Source organism: Miniopterus schreibersii (assembly GCF_964146895.1).
Source record: "Miniopterus schreibersii genome assembly, chromosome: 12".
NCBI classification, from domain to species: domain Eukaryota; kingdom Metazoa; phylum Chordata; class Mammalia; order Chiroptera; family Miniopteridae; genus Miniopterus; species Miniopterus schreibersii.
The window spans coordinates 46,554,673-46,573,728 of NC_138112.1; the positions used below are offsets into that span (position 1 = coordinate 46,554,673).

Here is a 19,056-nt window from a genome sequence, read left to right on the forward strand (position 1 = left end):
CTCTCAGACTCAACGCCCCTCTCGGTCGGCCCAGCCGAGCGCCCTCCTCCCGCTCCTCCTCCGCCCCCTCCCACCCCAGCCTAGCACGGAAGCCCGCCCGGGCTGGGCGGCCGCGGCTCCCGGCAACCCGCACCCTCGCCGGGCTCCGCGCGCTCAGTTCTAGTCCCTCCGCCTGTCCTACCCTAGCCCCCAAGTCCGCGCTCAGGAAAACTAACCCCGGAGCTGCCAGGAAGGGCAGGAGCGGAAGGCGCGGGGGACGGGGCCCGGCCCGGGTTCCTGCCCCTGCCCCTCCGGCTCCCCAACAGGTAGCTCACACGCGGGCCGCGCGCCGCTCTGCCTCCCTCGCTCTCTAGATCGCTCGCTCCGTCCCGGTTACCTGGGCGGGCTCCAGGACGGTACCGCGCGGGAGGGCTCCTGGTGCGCTGCGCCGCGAGAGTAAATGGCATTAAAGAAAAAGGGAAAGATACAAATAAAAAAATTTCTTAAGGAAGGGGAGTCGATGCTAGGTCAATTAGCACAGCCCCGGGAGCAAGGGAGCAGCACCCCCCCCCCCCACGCCGCGGCCGGCGCAGCCCGTTAACTCAAGTCAGTGGGGTGTCCCGCCCCGGGCGGGGGAGCGCTGACCCGCAGAAGTTTGCCGCCGGGGTGCCGGGAGGTGCGCGCAGAGCGGGTAGACTAGGGATTTCCCCCTTGAAACAAGTGAAGGCGATGGTTAGTGCTGTCAATCTTGGCAATCAGTGTGAGCGGCCATGTCGTAAGTATTCAAAGCATTTCCCGTCGTGCAACATCAGAAAGTGAGTGGCCAGGGCATTGATCTGAGCGAGGGAGAGGAGGCAGGGCTCCCCTCCCAGACAACACAGGCAAGATGAGACAAGAGGCGAGGGAGGCGGCGAGCCGGGCGGGAGGCTGGGGGCGGGGAAGGAAGGAGGGAGAGCGGGAGGCAGAGGCAGGAGAGCTGGAGAGGGCAGAGCCCGGCGGAGCGGAGGCTGGAACTGCAGGGAGCGCCTGGGAAGAGAGTGAAGCGACTGTTAGGAGGGCGCTGGAAGGGGACAAAGAAGAGGGGGCGCCGGGGTCGGGGAGAACGAGGACAGGAGTTAGGTGGGGGGAGGCCGAGGGGCAGAGGGCCCGAGGGGCGCTGCTAGGACGGGGCTGCCGGGAGGAGGAGTCGAGGGGAAGGCCGACGCCGTGGGGAAAGGTGGACGGCGGGGGAGAGGAGGGCGAGCGGGGAGGGGGAGAGGTTCGCGGGACAGGGGAGTGCCGGGCGGTGGCTGGAGCTTTGAACGAGTTCTGTGACTGCGGCTACGGGCCGGAGGTGAGAAGCACTGAGAGGGAGAGCTGGGCCACAGGAGTGAGTCCTGAGAGATGCAGGGAAGCGGGAGGACGGGGCTGTGGCAGAGCAGGAAGGAGGAAAGAAGGGTGAACACTAGCTGAGTAATAAGCAGGATGAAGGAAAACCAAAAAGAGGAGGGGTCGAAAGAGAGCCGAGAGGTGCAGGAGGCAGAAATAAGGAAACTCACCGGTGAGCAGGATCTCAGTAGGTGGGAGAAGAGAAACATAAGTTAAAAGATGCAGGAGGAAGAATTGAAAGGAAAAAAAGAAAAAGAAATTGGCATAGGAAACTCTCCGCTTATGAAGGTGGTAATGTTCTGGAGGCCATGTGGATTATAAAGTTTATGAATGAAAATTATTATAAATAAGACTGACAACCTACCAAAAAATGATTATACCTTTACAACAATAAATAAAACAGTTCCACATGAATTATATGGATGAGTTTGTGTTATGTGGAATTGGGTGGGTGATATATGTATACGATCTCAACTTTGTATAGGAATAGATTTAGAGAAACAACTTCAAGAGGGTTGGCTTGGAAATTATAAAAATGAAAAGTATTTCAGTCACCCAGGACAGCATGTAAAACTCCATAACTCAGGTGTAAAAAATTATGTAAATAAGACTCCCCCCCAAAAAAAATACATAAATTAAAGATTCTCTTGGACGCATGTGTACGATAGATCAAAGATTTAAAGGGTAAAGGTGGGCTAAAGAAGCAAAGACCTGGAACTTTATCTCAGTGCAAAAAAGCTGGGGGACTGAGAAGGGAGAGAATAATCATGAAGTAAGGTAGTAGAGATGCAGAGTAAAAGAGACAGATGAGAAAACCAGCTTTGAGGGTCACAGACACAGAGCTAACTAGAGGCAGTGTCTGGAAGGTGAGGTTGTCCTGCCTTAACCCGGGCCCAAAGAAAAAGACTAGATTTGAGAAACTGAGGTCAATGGAGAGTCAAATTTACATCAAGATTAAAAACTGGGAGAGAGGTTCTGACTAGCATGACCTACAGAGGTTTGTGGAGGGAGAGGTCCTTACTCTGTAGAAACTGATCGGAGACGGCCACTTTGAGACACTTCATAAACAGACACTTCATGAAAGAAAATATGGACCAGAAGAGAGGGGTCAGGAGTTATGACTAGAAAAAACAAATATAGAAATCTAAAGTTGTCACTTTGAGGAAGACCTCCCACAGATGAAAGATAAAGGGGAGAAAGCCATATCCTTGTTACGTTAACTCTGAGGAAGACGAAGAGAGTCAGCAAGCATGAAGACGGAACAAACTAAGGTGTCAACCACACACTGGCTTCTTCAAGTACACTCCATGTTTGGTTTCACATGGATTCCAGAGAAGGAAAGGGGATAGAAATAAGGATGGTGGTGACCACCTCCGATTAGTGGGACGGAAGGAATGACTAGATGCTTCTACCACAGTAGGAAATATGATGCTCACATATTGGGAGCTTGGGGACTGTAAGTTAGAGTGACTTGAAGACTGTTAGCTGAGAGGAGAGCTAGTCCCCAAGAAGAAATTTTGTGTCCCCATTGCCCACAGCGACTTTCAGGACTGAAAAGTCTGCCTCTGGGAGCCAGAGCCTAGAGGCAGGCGAAGGGAACGCCTGGCACCTTGCATGCCAGCTTCTTCCACCCGGCTCCAAGAACTGGTGTGCCCTTGACCTCCAAGGCCCAAGGGGCAAACCCAGACTGGTGTTCCTAGCCTAGACTGGGGTCAGTCTCTTCTGGGATTTGTTTCTGTTTTTGTGAACAGTGTGGCCGGGCCCAGCGCTGGGATCCAGAGCTCTTGGGCCGCCTGCCCTGGAACTCAACCACAGGAGCCAATCTCTCCAAAGTCTAAAGACGTCAAAATCAAATGACCTGTCCTAATGCTTGTAGAGTTAGGGCAATGAGTAGAGGTGGTACTTCTAAGTCCCAAAGCCTGAATCCTCAGGGAAGAGCTACCGAGGAAGGTGAAACATTCCCGACAGAAACACTGGGGCTCGACTGGATTCCTCAGAGTTGCTGCGACAAGTTTGACTTCTCAAGTACCAGCGCATCCGTCTCTTTAAATCACATAGCACTGGGGAACCTAGGGGGTAAGACTGATCCTGCCAACAAGATGCAGGCCGCTGGTAGAAGGCAAAAAAAGGGGGGAGGAGGTGACATTACCAAGATCTCTGGTATCCAAGGCCCTAAGGGTGAGCCACGGTGGACCATCCGGGAAGGAGCTGCAGGAATCCTCTTTAGATTTCATCTAATAAACTGATACCAAAGTACATAAATAAGGCGGAACCTGGAGCTGTCACAACACTGATGCCTAAAGCAAGGGAACTAAAGTTTGGGGTCTCCGTGCGGCACTTCAGGCCATGCACCGGGTGACACGTGGCCCTCGGGAGCAGTGGGGGGCACCCTGGGGGGTTTCCTTTCTAGCCTCTCGCAGGACTGTACAGCGTAGGGGGCAAGGCGAAGAGCGCTGCAGCGGGCTTAAGCGCGGGGCTCTCCACCTGGTCCGCACTGGCCCGCGGGCTCCGAAAAGTACCAGAAGTAGCAGAGGACACCCAGGCTCCGCGGCCAGAAACCGGGCATCTAGGACAGAGGCTTATTTTCCGTTCGTGTCGGAATGCCGCACACCGCAAGAACCCCGGGCGAGAGCTAGGGGAGTCAGAAAGGGAAGGAGGTATAAGCAGATAGGGACTGACTTACGTGCCCGCAGCTGTCGCTGCCTCCGTGCTGTCCAGATGTCCCTGCGCACTGCAACCAGCAAAGGCAACTGGGCTTTGCTAAGTTTGGCCTCGCACCTCCAGACAAGAGGCGCGAACCCGCAAAGGCGAGGAGTGCGCGGTTCCTGGAGAGAGGTCCCCCTGGACTTAGGAAGGGTAATGCAAGGAATTCTGCTAGAGAAGTTAATATTTAAAGCACCCACGCAAAAAGCATAACGACTGTTAAAAACCTCCAACTCTCGCTCGGATAGTCTCTTTACACCAGCCGAGCGGACAATTCAGATCTACATGACTTCATCTTAAGGTTGCTAACTTCTTTCAGGAAGGACTTTATAGCTACTGTATAAATAAGATAAATATAAATGTCTTTACTTCCAAAACACGGGGAATGAGAACTTTTACTGAAACGAAGAATTAGTAAAAGAGTATAAAATACCAAAAGGGAAGAAGTTGACAACTTTAATTGCAGCATGGAGAAAAGTTTTAGCAATTGGCTTCCTTAAACAGGGATAGCAAGCATACCATCACTCCAGCAGTCCATCGCACTTCATTTCAGTTTGTGTAACCAAACAACCCAAACTCCCAAATAACAGTGCCCTTGGGACTCTGCCTCAAGAGGTCGGAACTCGTGTTTCAACAATAAAAGCAAAAAACAAACTGTGAATAAAGCTCTGCGTTCTATGAGATGTCATTTTGCAAAAGGACAAGGCATTGTCCCTCAACTTTAAATGGACAGAGAACAACATTCAATTTCATTTGAATCCGAGAGTCATCCTGTTGGGAAGACCACAGAGGTAGCAACAGTAGCAGCAGCAGCACCGTCACAAAGGAGGTAGGGGAAAGTAGTAAAAATGCATGAACTTTTCTCAAAGAAAAATAAAGATAAATCAAAAATAAGTTTTACAGCTATGTCTTTCCTGGCTTAGGAAAGTTAATTTTAAAAGTGCTCCCGCTGTCTAAGGTGCGAAGCCGAGGCTAGGGGAGTGCGTGGCTGGAATCTGCATGCTGATAAGAGAAGGCTGATGTACTTACAGTGACAGAGGGCAGGCTGCGGGAGGAAAGCTGTTTGTGTCAGCCTGCGAGTTACCCGGGGCTGCAGTGAGAGCAGGAGGGAGGAGTGGGAATGCCAGTCTGCGCACACCTTCACCGCGTCTCATTACATCTGCCAGCCTCTCTCTCCCTCTTTCATTTCCACATTCCCTTTGTTCCTGAAAAAAAAAAATCTACACGTCACATCAGAGTCCCCAGATGCAGTCTACACCAAAGAAAAAAAATGAATAATTCAGTCAAACTGTGCATAGTCTCTAAGGCAATAAATCTATTGCACTTAAAGAAACGAAGGGTAATTACCACCATGGAATCAGACTAAGGCCAAAGACCCAAGACGCGGTGGGGTCTCCGGGTAAACTCCGGTCAAATAAAGTTTCATTTGCTTAATCCTTTTGACGCCTCGGATGAAAAGTCAGGGGAAGATTTTTCACTTATTTTAAAAGGATGTTCACTTCTTTTAAAACACAGTTTAGAAAGGGGGTAAAAAGAAGGGGAGAAAAGGCTTAGGGCGTCCCACCCTGCTGTAAAGGCTCCCAAAGGAAGCAGCACAGAGCGGCAGGGACAGGAGCCAAGACAGTGTGTCCGGGGATCCCGTGCAAACACCATCCCACCCCCCACCCCCGCCCCACTCTACCCTCCTTGGCTGCCCTCTAATCAGAGGAGGGTCGCCCTCCATGCTCACCCACCACCGCAGCAGTTTGGCAGGAGGGAAACTGGGATCTGGGAACTTACCTGCAGCACCAAGACCTATGAGAAACAGCGCTTCCCTGCCACCAATACCCCATGCCATCCCCGTGAACCCTTCCAAAGTGCCGTAACCACCTACTTCTTCCATCTGTCCCCGGGAAACTGTAAACGGAATTCCCCCCCACAATTGAATGGAAGCTCTGTACTGTACCGACTTCTGAATTTGCCCTGGGTTGAGTTTAGGGAATGTCTGGAAAGAAAAAAGGGGGAGGAAAAAAGGAGGGGGCAGCTCAAGCCTTGTCCAAGTTAGTCAGAAGGCTGTGCTAGGCAGGAAGGAGCTACAGGAGAGACAGCTGGGATGCAGACTGCCTTGGAAATCTCAGGTCTAGGAACCGTGTCCTTTCATCCCGGAGGTAAGAATGTGTGACTGTCGTGACTGTCGCACGTTTATTCTTTCGCTGTGTCTCTCTCTTCCCCCTCGCCAAGGACCGTTCCCTCCCACTGGGGTCAGCTAGCATGCACCCCAGAGAAGGGCACAGAACGACGAAGGGCTCTATTTTCCAGGTCTCTTCACTTATAAATTGTGGGTGTCACTAAGACGAGATGTGCAAATCTTCCACCGCGGGCAGCAGCCACCGGACCCTCCGTCCCTCTGCCGGTGCGCAGTGGTCGCAGTATCTAGGGCAGCAGAGCAGTCCGAGAGCCCTAACCCGCCGGGATGCCTGGCCTGAGGGCTCAGGTGATGCTGGGGGGACTCGCGCGTCCCCAAAGGATTCCGCTGAAGGTTTTCACACCATCACCACCTCCCGCCGACTCCACGCGCACCGACACACACACACACACACACTCTGCCATTCTGGCCGAACTCCTCATTTAAACTCAAGTCCCTTTAACACTCAATTCAGCCGGTTTGAGACCAGCGGGAAAAGCAGCTGGATACGTGGATGAACTGCGAGGATGCCAACCGCCGACTCGGCCGAGCCTTGTTTACGTGCCTAAGTCGCCACCTTGAGGTCGAGCGGAAGACTGCGCGGGCTCCCGCAGTCCACACGAACCCGGCTACCACCGGCCGCGTAGCCTTGGCGACTGCCGGGGACCGCTTTAAAGGGAAGCAAAGGCAGGGCACCCCGCGAGTGGACGGGTCGGCAAGGGAAGTCCTCCCCCCCCAAGATCCAGGCTGAGAGTGTGGGCTAAAACTGCATAATAGCAGAAACCAATAACCGGGAACCGAACGAAGGTGCACTCTCCCAGCAAAGTACAGCGCTTCGGACTAAACAGTCTACAGCTCTAAGGCAGGCGCTGCTGCCCCGAAACTTCAAGCACTAACTCCCAGGGCACTGGCGTGGGCTGGAGGCAGCTTCCAAGAGGCTCGGCGTCTGCTCCGGTCCTGCCCAAGGACCGGGCTCCCCTTTGCAGCGACCTCAGGCTCCGCACTCCCCGGGCTCCTCTCCGGCTTGCTCCCCACTCTCGGGGCCGCAGACAAAGGGACTCAGCGGCGCGGCCAGACCCTAAGTCACAAGCGATGGGGGTGGGAGGTGAGCTTCCGGACAAGAACTGCGCTCAAGAGAGGGACGGAGAGTCAGCTCTGCCGCCTGCTGCAACGGCTGGACACTTAGCTCTATAGTCGCCCATTTCTCAGGAAACCCTCCTTTCTGATGGTCTAACAATGGATTCAGTAAAATAATAATAATTGTTAATTTTATCAGCGATTTTCAACTTTCCCACCCCCGCCTCTATTGAACCCCTCCCACACACCGTTCGTTCTGTACTCAGGCCTTGCATTGTAAGGACACCCAGCCTAAGAACCCCCTAGCTGAACCCTGAAATGATTTGCGTGTTCTTTGTCATTCCTGGGCGCTGCCTCCAAGGCTTGGGGACGTCCACAAGGCCGCTCCAAGCCCATCCTCGTGAACTGGGCCCCAAGGGTGCCTGCTCAGTCACAGCCCTGCTGCTTGGGTGCATAGACATTGTTTAAATGCAGTGCTTTACAAAAGAAGAATTTTATCTCAAGAAAAGGGGCACTCAGAAACTATTTTGTGGAATCTGAAGCCATGAATCACCGCTTACTGACTCCAGCTGGGGTCTTTCAGTATTTCCGTCAGTATAATAGTAATACTTAATGAAATAAATTAAAATTTAAAAAGAGAGCCACGGCAACCCAGTGCTAATAATGGACAACAGGAAATGTCTTTTCAAATCAGAGAAACAACAGGCCCCCAAGCCAGACACTGTTCCCCTGTTTCAGGCCACAGCATAGCAAATTAACATTGGGCTGCTCCTCCACTCGTGTGGAAAGCTGAGTGTTACTGAATACAGTCCTGAATTTTCCCGGGGAAGCCCAATTATAGAAACACCTGTGTTAAGTAATGTTATTCTAATCCACTGTGAAAACCTTAAGTATGTAATAGCCCTCAAATCATCTCGTTTCTTAGTTGCAATGGGGTGGGCCAATCTCATGTCAGAACATTAGACTTGTACAATGTCCCCAAGAGCCTTATCTCAGAGGGGCCTTGGTTTTACCATACCTAATCCTGGCAGCTCATCTTCTCTTAAATGGAAGGATATACACTTGAAGCCTAATGTAACTGACAGAAACTAAGCCTGGGTAGAAACCTCATTTAAAGAAAATCAAATCAAAGGCCAATGACTATAAAACCGGAACACATGGCACACGTACAGTCAGGCAATGACTCCATGATCTTTAAATCAAAATCCTAACATCATAGGAGACATTCTCATTATTCTGTATATATGCTTCACTTTACTATAAATAGAATATCAATGACCAAATATAATGAAATAAAACTAGTGTGGTAGAAACCAGAAGATTATAAACCTCTACCAATTCCCTCCAAAAGTGCACATCAGACCTAATATTTTAAAATGCCAGACCCTTAATATTTTTGAAATGCTATAGGAAAGAAAATTATTTATTAAAGAAATGATTGTTTTATAGCTTAAAGCTGCCAAAACTAATGTTACTAAAAGGTCTAGATGAAAAGTAAAATGTTTATCAGTCATCCAAATGGTTGTCTTACAGTGATACATAGAACTATTTTTCCAACTAAAAGTGATCTAGATGATTACATAGGTAAGCATGTATATCACAAAAACCACAGAAAGAAAAAATATGTTAGAGTTATAGGAAAATTCAACCACAGAAATACACTTTATTCACTAAAATTCAAAGTATCCCACGGGATAGCATCCTTCTGAGATATCGTGTTACCTTTTCACCATGAAGTAATATTGTTAAAGCATTTGCATTCTTTCATATGTGCTTCTCTGTGTTTAAAGAAATACCTCTTCCCAAATCTGAGGTTTACAACTCACTAAGATGACTACCATTTCATTCATTACACATTTTAGCCACACCAGAAACATTTGATAAATCATATAGATCCATTCCCGTGCCTGCTAAAAGACAAGCAAGGAGCACAAAAATAATGCTGTAAAACTGCTCACTGATAAATAAGCAATAAAACAATAATTTACTAATGTTACTAGTCTTTAAAAGTTTGATGATTTACCTCAGAAATTTTATGCTTTATATATTATGTTAACATTGTTTTAAAAACCTGCATTTGATTAAATTATCTAATTTTAAGATTTGTTACTTAAAAATCTTTCTTCCAAATCCCAGGTTGCTATTTTTAAAATTTCTAAATAGAGGATTTCTTTTTGTGTGTTTTTAAATATCAAAATTATGTTAGAGACTTTTGCTTGTTTTCCACATTTTTTATTCACATTTAAGTGCTTATCGAGTACCTAATATGTGCAAAGCAAATAAGTAAGTATATTAACTAGGGATCCATCTGTTACACCATTATGACTTAGTAAATGTTAATTAAAAGTCTCCTGCACATATACTGAAAAATTAATATTTTAAACGTAGTTATTACAACAAATCCTTTTCATTTAGGATGCAATGTATTATTGCAAAAGCCTTCTTAATATATATCACTGCCAGAAATATTCCATTGACATTAATGGCTCGATTATTAGAACAGAAAAAGCCTGAAAAAGTAAAGCATATATTTCCTAAAAAATAAATATGGCAAAAGATTTGGAGCTCTAAATTAACTGTTTCTTTGTGTAACAAATACCTTTTCCTTATATTTTTCTATCATTGCACATTTCAATATGAAATATCCCCAAGAAAACTCTGAAAATGATTTCAAAAGGGACACTATGTTTAAGTCTACATTTATCATGCATCTTTTTTAGGTATAATATAGCTCGTGCTGCTAATAATTTCAATTAATCACTACAAAGCAATGTCCTCAAAATATCTATAAAAATATTATAATCCTAAAAGTAATATTTAGAAAATAAATGGAGTATGTGTGTATTTTTTAAATGATAAAGAAAGAATCTAAAGACATATACAACTTATTCTTACTGATAGGATTAAGAGTATTCCAAAGAAGCATTTAAATCCCCAGTTTTTCTAACAATTAACAATGAAAAACAGATGTTTACAAAGCCGTTTCGTAAGCTGTCTTAAAAGACGATAAAAGATGGTTTGTGTTTAGTAAGAAGGAAGAGCAAGATAACTGCTTGCCGGGTGTGTATTTAAAAAGCATTTTCATTGGCTTAGTTATTGTTAATAGTGAAAGAAAACATTTTGTGCTGCACATACTGTATGACTGTGACTATAAAAAACTGCCATCATAAAGTCCTCAAAAACTCTTAAGATGTAATTTACAAAGATAATAATAACACAGAATTATTTCACTTCTCTGAATGGTACCCATTTGCATACCAGGACTGTGTACAATATACTCATAATGCACACTCATAATAGCAAGGACTTCTTAACACTATAACAACAGCATAAGATCTGCACATTAGACAACCTATCCTACCAAGTTTTACTTGTTTGGTGTGACAGTATAGTCTGAGTTAGCCAGGTGTTAGCTGTCTACGCAATTAAAGACCAACCACATTAACTACTAATTCACCATTGTGAGAAAATATAATGATAAAATTGAAAATTATGTGACGCTGCAAGGCAATAACAATATTATCTAGTAGTACCTATCTAGTATGATATTGGAAAATGTCAAATATTTTTAAAGTTGTATGTCACAACTACAGGCCTATACTATAAAAGAAACCACTTAAAACATAACTGATTTTTAATTACTTTTTTATATTATTATTTCATGAACCATGAACCATGCTAGGCACTTTAAAAATATTTAATTGTTAAATATTCGTTTGGGTGCTTTTATTTTCTGAAACTGAATCTTAATAATGATTCTTCTTCATGAAGCATTTATCTCCTGCCTACATCTCAGTAACTATGTATTGGTATCCACTACATGTTTCTTGTTCTTACTCAGCAGAGAATAAATATATCCTAGTAAGAAACAGAAATATAGTATTTATATTACCCAGATGGATTATTTTCTAAATTTACTCCTGATATTTTTTTATGTTAGTCAAAATAGAAGAGATATTTTTGAAACAAAGACAGGAGAAAGGTACAATATTGCAACAAGTACAATATGTAACAGTACCTAGATTGGCACAAACTGAGCAAAAATATCTAATTAGGAAAAATTCCTGAATATATTAAAACATTTACATTTTTTAAATTAAAATTTTGTTTAATATGAAAAATGCAACAGAAGATAATTACTTGTCCTTAAAATTGTATTAAATATTCAATAACACATAGGCACTTATTTCTGTGAATATTATTATTGAAATTGAATGTATTTTACTGTGAAGCTTCAATTATCTCCCAGATTATAATAAAGTCTGAAAAATATTCATGTAGTTGACTTCATTCAATTAAAAAAGTTTTTAAAATGTAAGTTGATTATTTTCATGAACATTACAATTTATATTAAGAACATGACACTTTAAACACAAAGAACAAAGAAACTGCCTTAAACCAACTACATTTTGGTCTTTGACATTATGTCAGTTAGAAGATTGCTAAAATTCTATTACCCAACCCTTACAACTCAGGTTTAGTATATTATACAAGAGGGAGAAATCTGTAAAACAATTTCAGTTTCCAAAGTCAATACCAATGCAAAATCTCTTACACATTTTAAGTTTTGTGAGTGAGAGTCAATATTTTTGCTCCCATTCTCTTTTTAAAATAAATTTAAAATAACATTTTATCCAGTAATGTTTAAGAAATAATTTTGCAGTCAAAAAGATTTCATTTTATCACTGATATTTTCTTATGAACATACATTATCTGTTTGGATGTGATGATGTAGAAAATTGCAAGGACTTCTTGGGTGACAGGAAGTAGAATATACTATAATTGTCAGCAGTGGAAAACTCTTTTAAGTTCAAGATGTACTCAAGGTTTCCAACAAAATCAAATAACTGTATTTAATATCAATAAAACTATATGTGTGGGGGATAATTGGATATAGTTGTTTTACTTTTAATTTTTAATCTTTTGACCCAAAATTTGAGCAATTTTGTAACTTTTCCAAATATAAAAATATAAAAATTAAGCTCCAGCCCACCTTTCCAGAAGTAGGGCCATATTGGTCTAATCTGGGAGTATATGTATAGGATCTGCTCATTTTATTTAAATTCATCAACCTTTTTGCCATAACTTTACTTGAGCCACTTCAGTCATGACTATCACGATTTTGTGGACTTATTCTTATTTTAATATAATTCCCACTGTTTTATAAATTACTTCAGCATAGCTATTTAATATACTATTTCCCTTTTATCATTTGACAAATCTGAGCACCTGAAATGTAAACTTTCTCATTTTGCTTTCATCTATGTGCCTATATTTGGAAAAGCATGCAATGTAAATTTTTTTCTATTTATAATTAGTATTTCACAAAGTTATACATACAACAGCTAACATTCTTCTGTCCTATAGTTACACAAGGAGTACTCATGTACTACTTACAGTTATTTTGTGATGTCTTTAAGTAAACTAAAAATCCTAAAATGAGCTAAGAACAGTTTATCCAAATGTGCAAGCCATGGGTGCTAAGATCTAAGAAGAGTAAAAAGACAACTTGTGATATCTGGATTCCATGAGCATACAATTCACAATCATCACAAGTCATTCCAATAGATGCATTAAAAGATACATCAGGTCCGGCGGGGCAGGGCTCAGCGGTTGAGCGTCAAACTAGGATCCAGGCCATCCGGGTTCGATTTCCGGTCAGAACACATGCCCGGGTTTCGGGCTCGATCCCCAGCAGGGGGTGTGCAGGAGGCAGCCGATCAATGACTCTCTCATCATCGATGCTTCTATCTCTCTCTTTCTCCCTCTCCTCTCTCTGAAGCCAATAAAGATATATTTTTTTAAAAAAAAAAAAGATGCATCAGACACATTATAATGAAAGGTCATTCAAATGCCACAAAATACAGTCTAGAGGTAGTGGGAATATTACCTCAGTTTTCCAGACGGTATAGTGTTGTACATAAAGATGACCTAGAGTATTAGATTGTCTTGATATTACAATTTTGTTCTCATTGACTGTGTATAGACACTACCCTAAACAAGTGACTAGCATAATCAGCTTCTAAAATAATTTATAGAAATCATTCGACTGCAGAATTTTTTTCAGATTGCCAAATTTATAGTGCCCTTTAACACATCTATTAATAACCCTGCATTTAAGCCATTTCTACCTCCTAAGTACTACTTCTACATTTACTATTAACAAAATTAAAGCATCTTATAGCAGACATCCTAAGAACGCCTATACAGAGATTCCAATGAAATTCAATCAGAAAATGTCAGAAATCTTGATATTTCTTTTAGAGCTAGTGCAATTCATCTCACTGATTCTTTTTTTTTTTTTTTTGGTCCAAGATCTGATTTCTTTTAGACCCTAAGAATGCACATATTTTCACTTATTTATGAAAATCACTAAAAATATTGCCAAGTAAGCTTGTACATACTTTGCTTTTTATTTTAAATTAATTTTAGTTTTTGTTTAACTGATGCCTACGAAAGGTAACAAAATTTTACTAAAAAGCTCATATAATAAAATGATGGATGGATCTCTGCCACACCTACCCTATCCCATTCGCATGATCTAAAGCAATCACTTTCAAGTCTTTGCAATGTTTCTTTAGTATTTAACTGCATATTTCTGACTAATGTGCTTAGAAGTACATTTTAAGCTTTGTACATAAACTGCTTTTTAATTTAAATTTTTTAGACATTATCCATTGTTTTCTTGTTTTGACAGGAGAGTATTTAATTCTTAAATATCATCTCTCCCATCCTCCCAATATAATTATATAACAACTCTTGGTTAAGTCAAGTCAATGTTTACATTGTCACACACAGTAAGTTTTGTTCATGGCTGAGTCAAGTAGTTTACTACAAATGCATGCCATATCTTTTATAACTTTTTTGTTTTTCCTTATTAAAGCCTTGTTTATAATTTACTAATTTTTGAAGGACTTATCACTTCTTCCACATGTTTTTGCCTATCAATATTATTTTCCAAATTGTCAAATATATGATAAAATTTTTTCTCAGAAATTGTAATGGTTAATTTTACGTGTTTACTTGGCTAGACCACAGTGCCCAGATAGTTGGGTAAAACATTACTCTGGGTGTTTTTGTGAGGGTGTTTTTGGAAAAGATTAGCATTTAAATTGGTAGACTTTGAGTAAAGCAAATTACCCTCATTACGGAGGGTAATTAGATGAAGACCTGAATAGAACAAAAGAACCAACCCTCCTTTGAATAAGAGTGGATTCTCAAGCAGAGAGCTTTCAGACTTGCACTGGAACATCGGCCTTTCTGAGTCTCCAACCTGCTGGCCAACCCTACAGATCCTTGACTTGTCAGTGTCCACAAACTCATGAGCTAATTCCTTACAATAAATCCCTTTCTGTATATATACACATCCCATTGGTTCTGTTTCTCTGGCAAACCCTGACTAATATAGAAACCCTGTCTTTCTGTTCAAATTCAGACTGACGGCTCTCTATGCCTTTACATAACAGTCACCCTGGTATTTGCTTTTATGCTTGCTTGTGTTGGGTCCCATGCCTTTCTTTTTCTCGTTTGACTTAACTCATTTTATTGGAGCACAGTCTCTAGTAACTTCTTTAATAAAAAGGATGCATGAGAAGTAAATTTAGTTGTAGCATATCTAAGAATATCTCTCTCCTAAGACATTCACTTGATAGTTTGATTGGGTATAGAATTCTGGGTTGAAATCATTTCTCCTTGAAATTTTTTGAGCATTACTTCATTGTATTCTAGACTTCAGCACTGATATTGAGATATCTGATTCCTGATCTTACATGACTTACTTTTTTTTCCTCTGTATCTGTGGAAGCTTTGGGGATCTTATGTCTATTACTACTGTTTTAAAATTTTACAATATTGTACCCTGATGTGGATCTTTTTTTCATTCATTGCCCTGGGCACCTAGAAGCTCTTTCAATCTGAAAAGGCATGCCCTTATGTTTTGGATACTTATATTATTTCTTTTTCTACTCTACTCCATTTTCTGTTCTTCTTTCTGGAATGCCTATTAGTCAGATGTTGGAGCTAACATTCTCTAAAATGCGTATTTTCTCTACTTTCCATTTCTTTCATTTTATTCTACTTTCTGGGTGCTTTTGAGAGAGTTTTCTTCCCCTAATAAAAGGATACAGCTTCCTAAAAAACATATCTTTTGTCAATGCACCTCCCAGCTTTCTATTTTTAAATGTGGCTGTGATGCCTGGAGTGATGTGGTTGTGATGTTCCCAACCATCTTATAATCATGAGGCAATACATACAAAGATGAAAAAGTAACTAAAAAAATTCAAAACAACTAGAACTTCTCCTGGCACATATCAAGTATTCCATAAATATTTGTAAAATGAGCTAATGTTCAATGAATAATGACAGTAATAGGGCAAAAAGTCTAAGATTTTAATAACATCATTGCACTGCTACAGCCCTAAACTGCCAAACTCCACATTTCTTATAATATGAAATAAGTAACTGTTTTCATTACTTAAGACACTGCAGGCAAAAACATTCCTTACTATTATGGACATACATACTATTATTAAGTAAGTAAACATTCCTTACTATTATGAATACAATAAGTATTCAATTAGTGGTAGATATTATTAGCCTTATTCTAGATGTCATATTCTTCAGGTCCACTACTATATGTCTAATAATGCTTTTATAACACATGCTTTCTTCTCTGAGTTCTCCACATCCTTCTAAAATTGTAGATCCTGGAGCTGAGCACTATTTCTAGAAAAATATTAATCTGTGCTTTCACAAAATGTCATAATGAGAAGATGTGGTCACTGATTCTTTTTCATACAATATTCTTATTTATGCTTACTCATTCCTGTTTGTTTAACAACTACGTCACTGTGATGGTCATGCTTAGCTTAGTATATTCTGATCTCTGGATTATTTTCCTTTTCAATTTTATTTTATCTATTTTAAAAACAATAAGCATGACAATATTCACTATAGCTAATGAAATAATATTGAGATTAGGAAAAAGTTAATAAAACTAAACTTTCCATTCCCACATCCCTAAGATAAGCAAAGTTAATAGCCTCCATGTATTTTTCATATATTTCTTTATGTTTATTCAAACATAAACATATATATTGAATATTTGTTAGAAAAATGATATTATGCTAGTTACATTATTTGTAATTTGCTTTCACAACACTGCATAGACATGCCTTTAAATTTAGATAAAATGCATTCTATTAGTACCTGCATATGTAATAGCTGGGCATTCTATAATAATTTATAACCTTACTTCTTTTAATGGGCATTTAAATAATTTGCAACTTTTTATTACTGTAACAACATCCACATTATAGGGGTTTCAGGAGGAGAAGAGAGTGAGCAAGGGATAGAGAACCTGTTTGAAGAAATAATGGCAGAAACTTCCCTAACCTGGTGAAGGAAAAAGTAACACAAGTTCAAGGAGCACAGGGAGTCCCAAACAAGATGAACCCAAAAAGAGTCACACCAAGACACATCATAAATAAAATGGCAAAGGTTAAAGACAAAGGGAGAACCTTAGAGGCAGCAAGAGACAGTTACCTACAAGGGAGTTCCCATAATGCTGTCAGCTGATTTTTCAACAGAAACACTTCAGTCCAGAAGGGGTTGGCATGAAGTATTCAAAATGATGAAAAGCAAGGACTAGCAACCAAGACTACTCTATCCAACAAGGCTATTATTTAAAATTGAAGTCAAAACAAAGAGCTTCCCAGACAAAAAAAAAAAAAAAAAAGACTAAAGGAGTTCATTACCACCAAATTAGCATTGCAAGAAATATTAAAAGGACTGCTTTAAGAAGAAGAAAAGATAGAGAGAGATGTATAAAGAAAAAACTGGCAAGTAAATAAGTACCTATCAACAATAACCTTCCATGTAAATAGATTAAATTCTCTAATCAAAAGACATGGGGTAGCTGAATGGATAAGAAAACATGACCCAAATATATGCTGTCAACAAGAGACCCACCTCGGAACAAAAGACGCACACGGACTAAAAGTAAAGGGATAGAAAAAGATATTTCATGCAAATAGAAAGGGGGGGGGAAGTTAGGGTAGTAATATTTATATCTGACAAAATAAACTTCAAAACAAAGGCCGTAAAAGAGACAAAGAAGGTCACTGCATAATACTAAAAGGATCAATCCAGCCCTAGCCAATTTTGCTCAGTGGTTACAGTGTTGGCCTGCAGACTGAAGGGACCGGGGTTCAATTCCAGCCAAGGGCACATACCTTGGTTGCAGGCTCCATCCCTGGCCCTGTTGGGGCACATGCAGGAGGCAACCAATCAATGTGTCTCTCTCACATCAATGTGTTTCTCTCTCTCTCTCTTTCTCTCTGTCTCTCTCTTTCTCTCTCCCCCTTCCACTCTCTCTGAAAAGCAATGGAAAAAATATCCTCAGATGAGGATTAATAATAATAATAATAATAATAATAATAATAATAATAATAGAATAAAAAGGTCAGTCAACAAGAGGATATAACCATTGTAAACATATATGCACCCAATACAGGCACACCTAAATATATAAAGAAAATCTTCATGGACTTGAAGAGAAAGATCGACAGCAATACAGTCATAATAGTGGATTTTAACACCCCACTGTCATCAAAGGATAGATCTTCTAGACAAAATCGTCAACAAGGCAACAGTGATCTTTAACAACATACTAGATCATACGGATTTAATTGATATTTATAGAACATTTCATCCCAAAGCAGCAGAATATACATTCTTCTCAAGTGTACATAGATCATTCACAAAGATAGACCATATTGTTAGGATACAAAATAAGAAATTCAAGAAAATTTAAATCATACAAAGAGTTATCTATGAAATCCATTAAGAGTAATAAAAGTAGCCTGGCTGGTGTGCCTCAGTAGTTGAGTGTCAACCCATGAACCAAGAGGTCACTGATTCAATTCCTGGTCAGGGCATGTGCTGGGGTTGTAGGCTCAATCGCCTGTAGGGAGTGTGCAGGAGGCAGCCAATCAATGCTTCCCTCTCAACAATGTTTCTATCTTTCTATCCCTCTCCCTTCCTCTCTCTCTAAAATCAATAAAAACATGTTTTTAAAAAAATTTTTAATAAAAATAAAATAATTTTTTAAAAAGAATAAATAAAATGTTTTATTTTACCTTCATTTATTTCTTCTCTATCAGTCTTTATGTAGGTCCAAATTCCTGACCTTTTTCTGACCACTTTCCTTTTCTCTGAAGAACTTCTTTTAATATAGCTTCCAAGGCAGTAAATTCCCTTGCACTTAGGAGTAGCCAATGTGACAGAATCCTAGTCCATGGAATGGGAGCAAAAGTAGTACACACCATTTACACTTCTAGCCCATAGGAGTTGCTGCTACCTCCTAGCCCTAGCAAATTCTCTTGCATGATCCTCTATATCTGTCTATTATAGCAACCTTGGAAGCCAGATGTTACATATGGCAGAGTTAAAATAATGAAAGGAGCCTGAGTACCTAAATCTCTACTTGGTGGAAAGCCACCCACTAATCCTGAACACCTGTTTTGGATTACCCTGAGAAAGAAATAAACATCTAATGTGCTAAACCACTGGCAAGTGGAGTTTATCTGTTAAACCAGCATGACCCTAACTATGTATACATTATTCAATAAAGTTTTGTAATATTAACCTCAAAAATTCTTGCATATCTTCTGTTAGATGTATTCTTAGGTATTTATATCTTTTTTTATTCTATGATTAGTCTTACATTGCACTTTTAACTCTTTGCTGGTAGTTTATAAATATAC

At 41.0% G+C, this 19,056-nt stretch overlaps 1 protein-coding gene across 12 annotated transcripts in view; it reads right to left on the bottom strand.

Moving 5' to 3' along the window:
- The window catches only part of SOX6 (SRY-box transcription factor 6), a 512,419-nt gene extending 506,426 nt beyond the window's left edge, over positions 1-5,993 (bottom strand). For 5 of the 12 annotated variants that reach the window (XM_081154513.1, XM_081154535.1, XM_081154533.1 and 2 more), the window contains exons 1-2: positions 5,924-5,989; positions 5,080-5,255 (exon numbers count right to left, since the gene is read on the bottom strand). In XM_081154513.1, coding sequence (XP_081010639.1) covers positions 5,080-5,255; positions 5,924-5,932 — 185 coding nt within the window. In that variant the 5' untranslated portion in view covers positions 5,933-5,989. Of the gene's footprint in view, positions 1-376; positions 797-5,079; positions 5,256-5,829 lie in introns of those variants that run through there. The other 7 variants (XM_081154523.1, XM_081154504.1, XM_081154531.1 and 4 more) reach the window with 6 other exon arrangements.
- Positions 5,994-19,056: the final 13,063 nt, after the last annotated feature.